This window comes from Gekko japonicus, unplaced genomic scaffold, assembly GCF_001447785.1.
Source record: "Gekko japonicus isolate JY-2015 unplaced genomic scaffold, Gekko_japonicus_V1.1 scaffold5627, whole genome shotgun sequence".
NCBI classification, from domain to species: Eukaryota; Metazoa; Chordata; class Lepidosauria; order Squamata; family Gekkonidae; genus Gekko; species Gekko japonicus.
Genome location: NW_015173861.1, coordinates 27771 through 36835, shown reverse-complemented (window position 1 = coordinate 36835; position 9065 = coordinate 27771). Strand labels below are relative to the sequence as shown.

The 9065-nt window shown below is 48.2% G+C and overlaps 1 protein-coding gene across 1 annotated transcript in view; it reads right to left on the bottom strand.

Annotated features, from left to right (window-relative positions):
* Nucleotides 1-2484: 2484 nt before the first annotated feature.
* The window catches only part of LOC107120849 (retinol dehydrogenase 8-like), a gene marked incomplete at its 5' end in the record, with an annotated part of 15991 nt that continues 9410 nt past the window's right edge, over nt 2485-9065 (bottom strand). The window contains one exon of the mRNA XM_015423617.1: nt 2485-3348. Within this exon, the coding sequence (XP_015279103.1) occupies nt 3112-3348 (237 nt within the window). The remainder of the gene's footprint in view (nt 3349-9065) is intronic.

Below are 9065 nucleotides of genomic sequence, written 5' to 3'. Positions count from 1 at the left end.
CGCCATTCCTAACGGTGTTCCTGTTATCGCATCTATGGCTTTTCAATAAAAGTAAAACCTTCCCAAAAGCGTGTACTTCGTTGTTTAGCTGTGGGTCCTGACAGCCAGATACTGACGCTGAAGCTCAAATACTTTGGCCACCCAATGAGAAGGGAGCACTCACTGGAGAAGACCCTGATGCTGGGAAGGATTTAAGGTCAAAGAAGAAGGGGACGGCAAAGGATGAGATGGTCAGACAGTGTCACCGATGCAACGAACATGAAGTTGAGCAAACTCTGGAGCATGACGGAAGACAGGAGGGCCTGGCGTGATGTGGTCCACGGGTTTGCGAAGAGTCAGACTCGACTGTGCGACTGAACAACAACAACAACAACAACTGCCTTCCCTCAAATCGGTGGTGGTATCCATTTCCCCCTTGGTGTAGAGAGTAGTACTGTGACCTGCTCGCCTTCACAGCTGGCCAGAAAGAAATAAAGCACAATTTGCTAACCTGTCCAAATATAGGTAAAGTTAGGTAAAGGTTTCCCTTGCTCGAAAGCCAATCGAATCCAACTCTAGGGATGCGGTGCGCATTTCCGTTTCCAAGCCGAAGAGCCAGTGCTGTCCGAAGACGTTTCATGGTCATGTGGCCGGCATGAGTAAACACCAAGGCGCAAGGAACGCTGGTACCTTCCCACTGAAGTGGTACCTATTTATCTACTTGCAATTTCTTGCTTTCGAACTGCTGGGTTGGCAGGAGCAAATATACCCATCTTCAAATCAACTGAAAGCAATTCCAGGTTTGTTTGAATACAAACCAAGTTTCAAAAAGCCAATCAGCTTCTCCATAAAATAACGCCCTCTCTCACAAGTTCATTTTATTCTGTTTTATTGTTAACCACCGACAGCCGTAAACATTTTCAAAATCATGCAATCAGATTATGGGATGTGTGCGCATCGTCACATTACACCTGTATTCTGCTGCTTCACTACTTCAACTGCCACAAGTTCAGACTGTCCTCTTGCAGCGGCATTTCAAAACTATGTCTTGATCACCTTTTCCCTAACATTGGACCCATTTCTCTGGCTCTGCCTGACCAATTTCCATTTCCGTGACTTTCCCGAAAGTTGAAAGGGAGCAAAACAAACCCTGATATATTATGCCAAAAAATTCTTCATAGACTTGTAAGTTCTTTTCCAATATCCAATTTACTTGGAGCAATTCAAACGCATCAACACCAGTGTTCCCTCTAAGCTGAGTTAGTGTGAGCTAGCTCACCGTTTTTTAGCCTCTGGCTCACACATTTTTGTCTTAGCTCAGGAAAGAGGGCTCCAGAGCAAACTAAGTTTGCAGCAGCCAAATGGCTCGCTCACAACTTGAATGCCAGTAGCTCACAAAGTAGAATTTTTGCTCACAAAACTCCACAGCTTAGAGGGAACATTGATCAACACTACAACAGACCACACATATCGCGTCTCATAGTAACATTCATCAAATCCTCTAGAGTAATGCATTACACTAGAGGATTTGATGAATGTTACTATGCATTACACTAGAGGATTCGATGAAGGTTACTATGACTTCTATCACTGCTGGTGGTCCTGCTTAGTGCTCAGAGGCTTCTGGATTAAAGTTCAGGAAGAAATAAATAAAATAACGTCAGAGCAGATCCCACTGGATCTGGCCATACTACTTTTGAACTCAACACATGACAGAGAAGCTCATATTTCTGAACTAGCTGCCACTTTGATCGCCACGGTGCAGCTCATCATTGCAGCCTCTTGGAAATCCAAGGCATCTCCATCCCTGGACCAGTGGCGGAACAAATGTTGGGATCACTATGTGATGGACAAAATAGCGGACACAAGTGAAACACACACACATAGGCATAAAGGGTCACAATCTAGGTTTGTACGAAAATGGTATGCTCTGATAATATACTTTACAGAAACTAATATTCTGCCAGCAAATCAGGGATACACTGAATGGATGCACTTATAAGTTGATAGTTATTTCTGAGGTCTGAGCACTCTATTGAACAGCATTTCAAACTAGTGTTAAAGTACTTTGTAACACTTATGTATCACTCATAGGGTAATTAAAAACTTTATGGATTGGACACACTGTAAGTTGAAAATATAAATATCTGTAATGTCACTGATAAACATTTTTTTTTGGTTCATACATGTTAACTCTTATGTATTCTTGACTAATTACTTAATAAAAAACTTATTAAATTGTAAAAAAAATATACTTATTTCTCAGATAGACATAGATCTTTTTCAAGAATAGATATGGTTTGGCTCTCTAGAGATTTAAGTACTAAGGCTGTTAAAGTAGAGATTTTACCAAAGACTTTTCAGATCACAATCCTGTAAGCCTGGTTGTTAAAAGAAAAACCGTTGCACTCAGTATACCACCACTTGGGGACCTAGTGGCAGAGTGCAACGGTTTAAAGGGATTTACAATGGTTAGGGATGGGAGGCAGATGTTCGCCATCTGAACGCCGGTAAGTACACCAGTTGGAACCGGCACCTATACTGTTGTAAATTCCCCGTCTGAACGCATCCTGTAAGTTAAAAATATGAATATCTGTAATGTCACTGATATACATTGTCTTTGTGGTTCATACAGGTTAACTCTTATGTATTCTTGACTTATCACCCAATAAAAAACTTATTAAATTGTAAAACAAAAAAATGAATGTTACTATGAGAAATGACTATAGTGTTTGCCAAATGGATTAAAATTACACAGGAATTCCAACACTACCCACTCTGATAAAGTTTGTACACGAAACGAGACGTGACATGCGTGGTCCGTTGTGGTGTTGATGCCGTTTGAATTGCTCCAAGTAAACTGGATACTCAAAAGAACTTACAAGTCTATGAAGAATTTGTTTTTTTTTGGCATAATATATCACGGTTGTTTTGCTCCCTTTCAGTTTCCATCCCACAATCTCTCTCCTTGGTTTGCACTTTCCCAAAAGTGGCAGCCCTGATACAGAGCCCGAGGGGAGGGGGCAGAACTCAACACAAAACTCTCTAGGGAGTCATAAAACTGGGAAGAGTCCTAACTTAAGCGAGGGACTGCGAGGGTCTTGAGCCGGGCCCGGCCTCCTCGTCTTCTTCTCAGGGTCCCCGGCCCCGGCCGTGGTCCAGGTCCCGCCGTTTCTTCCACTGGAGCATCTTCAGAAGGCTGAGGCTGGCTTTGAAGAGCCGGTCGTGCTGGAAGACCATCTGGTGAAAGGCGTTGAGGGGCAGGATGCCGCTGGGGTCGGCGTGCTTCAGGGTGGTGATGGGCGTGTAGAGGCTGTTGGTTTGGTATCGGAAGGGGGGCTTCTCGGACGTGATAACCTTCATGGTGTGCTGCCGGGAGGAGGAGGAGGAGGAGAAGGCACAAGATTACACTCCTCAAAAAGGACATTATAGCATTGGGAAAAGTGCAGGAAAGGGCAACTAGAATGATAAAAGGGTTGGAACACTTTCCCTATGAAGAAAGGTTGAAGCGCTTCGGGCTCTTCCGCTTGGAGAAACGACGGCTGAGGGGTGATACGATCGAGGTTTATAGTGGGACAGAGCAGGTCGAGAAAGATGTTCCTTTCACCCTTTCTCACAATACAACAGTGGGAGGGCTTCTAGTGTCCTGGCCCCACTGCTGGACCTCCTGAGGGCACCTGGTATTTTTGGCCACTGCGTGACACAGAGTGTTGGACTGGATGGGCCACTGGCCTGATCCAACATTGGCTTCTCTGATGTTCTTAAGTCTGGGGCAAGGGGTGCTCTGTATTCTTGGTGCTTGGGGGGGCAACAGTGGGAGGGCTTCTGGTGTCCTGGCCCCACTGCTGGACCTCCTCAGGGCACCTGGTATTTTTGGCCACTGAGTGACACAGAGTGTTGGACTGGATGGGCCATTGGCCTGATCCAACAGTGGCTTCTCTGATGTTCTTATAAGAAGGAATTGGATACACGTATGGGGCAGAGGTCCATCAGTGGCTCTTAGCCACCAGGGATAGGCAGGAACTCTCGGTCTGGGGCAAGGGGTGCTCTGTCTTCTTGGTGCTTGGGGGGGGGCAAGAGTGGGAGGGCTTCTGGGGTTCTGACCCCGCTGGGGGACCTCCTGAGGGCACCTGGTATTTCTGGCCACTGTGTGACTCAAGAGTGTTGGACTGGATGGGCCATTGGCCTGATCCAACATTGGCTTCTCTGATGTTCTGATGTTACTAAGATATACTCAACGGAGCAGCACATGGACGTGATGATCTTCCTGTTGTGCTGCCAGGAGGAGGAAGAGGAGAAGGCACGAGATTAAAGACGCTCAGAGGAATAACCGAAGTGCCAGTTCAGATGGCTTCGGGACAGAGGGAGGGGAAGAGAGTCAGAGGAAGAGCCAAAGGTCTGCTCTGGACCGCGTTCAAGACACAGGTAAGGGAGCTGGCCTTCTCTCTCTGGTGCCCCTTCTCACAAATCCAGGGTGGGAACAGGGCAACAAGGCTAGGAGAGCGTGGCATTCCCTCTCAGGTGCAGCCTGGCACGATTATGTTTGGCATAAATATGTTTCTTGGGGGGGGGGGGGGCTACCCTGATCTCATCCGGTCTCAGAAGCTAAGCAGGCTTGGCCCCGGTTGGTACTCGGATGGGAGACCACCACGGACGTCCAGGATCACTACACAGACACAGGCAACAGCAGACCACCTATGTGTCAGCTCGCTGCCATAAAGGCTGGTGGTGAGGGGGGAGACGTCTCCCTCCTTGGAATGTACTTCCGGTTCCCTGGTTGCCTGGGTGATGCTCGCTCTCTTATCTGTATGTTTCATGTGCTTGGCCTTGAATGCTTCCATGGTACTACCTTCTCTGGGAAAGTGGGACTGTTACGTTCTAGCGGGACCCTCTTCTCCCCTCATTGGTTCTTAACCACCCTGTGACCCCCCCTCTGAACACTGTATATCTCTGCACCCCGCGCTTTATGCTTTAGTCTTAACACAGTTCCTGAAGTAGAGATGCCCTGCCAATACTGATCAATAAACTTTCCTTCTGAAGAAGCAAGTTGTTGGTTCTGATTGTTGCAGGGATCTGACATCTATGTTCATCTCTTGCCTTGGAAACCCTTCATGGTATGCTAAAGTCTGGGAATTAGACGCGATGGACAAAATTGCAGATCGTGCAGGGCTGACTAGTAATAAAGGTAAAGGTAAAGGTTCCCTTGTTTGAAAGCCAGTCGAATCTGACTCTAGGGTTGCGGTGCTCATCTCCGTTTCAAAGCCGAAGAGCCAGCACTGTCCAAAGACGTTTCCGTGGTCATGTAGCCGGCATGACTAAACACCAAGGTGCACGGAACGCTGTTACCTTCCCACTGGAGTGGTACCTATTTATCTACTTGCAATTTCTTGCTTTCGAACTGCTAGGTTGGCAGGAGCTGGAACTAGAAACAGGAGCTCACTCCGTCATGCGGCACCCGGGTCTCGAACTGCTGAACTACCGAAATTCCACAGCCTGCAGTTCAGCATCTTAACCACTTGTAATACTGGGCATCATATTAGTATAATGCATGAGTGGCTTCCATTTTTGGAAGCATCTTTTTTTACCCAACTCAACAGCACAATCCCAAATCCCTCAACGTTTTTATGAAATAGTCAATCCTTTGTAACATTTTGTATAGTCCTATATTCACCTTGGAAGACTTTATTACTACAACGTTAATCTAGGCTGTTGTCACTATATGTTGCCTTTAGGTTTTTAAACAGCTCTAACATAAACACCCTTTTTTCCTATTATTGCCAATAATTGCTCGTGATCGATGTTGTTTTCATTGTTTGTTGTTTACTATAAGCTGTAATGATGGTTACTATTTGAAAATTGAATAAAAATTATTTTAAAAAACCAACATGGTGCCCATGGGAACAATGGTACCCAATGGAGACCTTTCCTGGTACCCGCCAATTATTTTCAAAAAGTAAATGGGCACCAGGTGGAACTTTCGCCATTGGAGATTTGATTGGCTGTGCAGATTTTTTAAAAGTCATTCCTTTTACAGCCACCGCCACCACGGCAGCGGGAGCGTGCTGGGCCCATAACCTATTGGGGTTAGCAGGTGTGGTTAGTCCAGTTCCCCTTAGTTAGCAGAGTGCTTAAATAAAGCTACAAAAGGAACAGCGTTACTTTGCCAGGTCACTCGGCTTACAGAGCTACACAGAGCCACGTCGCAAGTTTAGAAGAGAAATACTCCTGTCTTTATTTGAGAAGTACACTTTGGATAGGAAAGAGCAGAGACAGGATAGAGTACTAACTTACTAGCTAAAGGATGGAAGCAGATGGTGAGAGGGCCATCTGCCTCATGGTGCCAAGAGAGGACAACATACCATCTCTCTTTGTGTGTGCAGGGAGGGAGTTCATCTTCAAGTGAGAGAAGAAGAAGAAGAAGAAGAAGAAGAAGAAGAAATTGGATTTATACCCCGCCCTTCACTACCCAAAGGAGTCTCAGAGTGGTTTACAATCTCCTTTCCCTTCCCCTTCCCCTCCCCACAACAGATGCCCTGTAAGGTAGGTGGGGCTGAGAGAGCTCTTGACAGAAACGGCTCTTTTTCAAGAACAGCTGTGCCAGACCTATGGCTTGCCCAAGGTCATCCAGCAGCTGTAAGTGGAGGAAGAGTGGGGAATCAAACCTGGTTCTCCCAGATTAGAGTCCGTGCACTTAACCACGACACCAAAGGGAAGGAAGGCAATTGTCCCTGGGAACACAATCTACATTTCAAAGGGGACAGTGGCAGAAGAGTAAATACAGGAAGAAAGGCCAGTGTGCCTATCCAGCTATCTAGCCTCTCTTGCCACACAGTCTGGAGGCTGAGGTGGGGACCTCGCACCTGGAACTTCAAACAAGCACAAGGATCTTCACTATGAGTGAAAGTAAGCTGTGGTGGCCATTCCGTGGCTGCGCCTGCCACACTGTATCAGGATTCCAAAGCTGCCCGCAGGCTCCAAAAGGTTGGGGGACCCTTGCCCTAGAACGGAGGTGTTGAACCTGTTTGTTACAAGGGCCGGATCTGATAAAAATGTCACTTTGTTGGGGCCAGGCCATGTGTGGCAACCTTAGACAGGAGGAGACAGGAGGGTTGCCAGCTGCAGGTTGGGAAATTCCTGGAGAAAGCAGGGGTGGGGCCTGGGGAGTTTGGGGTTTGGGGACTGATAGGCGGCAGGGGGGGGGAAAGCAAAGTGTGATGCACCAGCAGCCCCGGAGAAGGAAGCAGGAGAGAGGCAGTTGCTCACGGGTCAGATACCGGGCCTGCAGGGTGTCACTTGGCTTCGCCCTTTGCCTTGTTCTCTATATCTATGGTATCAGCCACCTGTTTCATGCACCCCACACCCCCGTTCCCATCCCCCTCATTTCCCTTGCTAAAGCAGATGTATCCAGCACTGTTCCCTCTAAGCTGAGTGAGTGTGAGCTAGCAGGGGTGGGGCCTGGGGGGGATGGGGTTTGGGGACTGATAGGCGGCAGGGGGGGAAAGCAAACTGTGATGCACCAGCAGCCCCGGAGAAGGAAGCAGGAGAGAGGCAGTTGCTCGCGGGTCAGATACCGGCCCTGCAGGGTGTCAGACTCGGCTTCGCCCTTTGCCTTGTTCTCTATACCTACGGTATCAGTCACCTGTTTCATGTACCCCACACCCCCGTTCCCATCCCCCTCCCTTCCCTCGCTAAAGCAGATGTATCCAGCTGCCCGTTTATCGCTCAACCTCACTGACCTTCCTGGTGGGAGGGGAGGGAGTCTGTCGTTTAGGGAGGCTGTACAGCGTGAATGTCTGCAGTTTAGGGAGGCAACGCTTTCGCTTGAGAGTGTCCTCGAAGAAGATAAGACTTTTGAATGGCTAGTTGAACCATTGTAACTGTCTGGGCTCTTAGGATCGCGTATGACTGTGTGGCGTATGGATGGAATGTGGGTTTTAGTTCTACACTGAGCTCCCACTTTCGCTCCTCGGTCCTGACAAAGAGTTCACCTTTGCAGCCTCTCAAATCTCTATAATAAACTTTCGTTCAAGAAAGCCTGTGCGGAGAGTGAGTTGACTGGGAACCTGACACAGCGGCCGGTTCCGGCCCACGGGCCGTATGTTTCACACCCCTGCCCCAGAAGGCTGTGCTTTCGTCCACCACCACACTTCCATTCTCCCGATAAAAAAGGTAAAGGTAAAAAGCTTCCCTTGCTCGAAAGCCAGTCGAATCCGACTCTAGGGTTGCGGTGCTCATCTCCGTTTCCAAGCCGAAGAGCCAGCGCTGTCCAAAGACGTTTCCGTGGTCATGTGGCCGGCATGACTAAACACCGAGGCGCACGGAACGCTGTTCCCTTCCCACCGAAGCGGTACCTATTTATCTACTTGCAATTTCTTGCTTTCGAACTGCTAGGTTGGCAGGAGCTGGGACCAGAGACGGGAGCTCACTCCGTCATGCGGCACACTCGGGTCTCAAACTGCTGAACTACCGACCTTCCGCAGCCTGCAGTTCAGCGTCTTAACCACTTGAGCCACCGCAGCTCGTATTCTCCTGATACGGCCTCACAAACACTCCTTTCTCTGGGTTACGCCACCTCCGGGAGATAATTCCAGAGGGCAGCCACGTCGGTCTGCGGTAGGACGGCTGGAGACGAGCCCAGGAGCACCTCGGGGACCCACACAGGTTTTGGGGTGGGAGCTTTCAGGAGCCAAAGCTCACAAGTGTCCAATGAAGGTAGCTTTGACTCTTGAAAGTCCCTCCCAGTAATCAGTCGTCTGGGAATATACCGCAGGTTTTGTAGAAGGAGCTCCTTTGCATATTAGGTGACACGCCCTTAATATAGCCAATCCTCCAAGAGCTTACAGTAGCCCCTGTAAGAATTGCTCTGTAAGCTCTTGGAGGATTGGCTACATTAGGGGTGTGTGGCCTAATATGCAAGGGAGTTCCTGCTACAAAAAGAGCCCTGAATTATTAGCAAATTTTAAAGTTTTAACTAATTTAGGTTGTGGGGGAAGGCTGCAATGCGAAGAAGAGGAGGAGGAGGAAGAAGAAGAAGAGGAGGAGGAGATTGGATTTATACCCCGCCCTTCATTCGGAGTCTCAGAGCG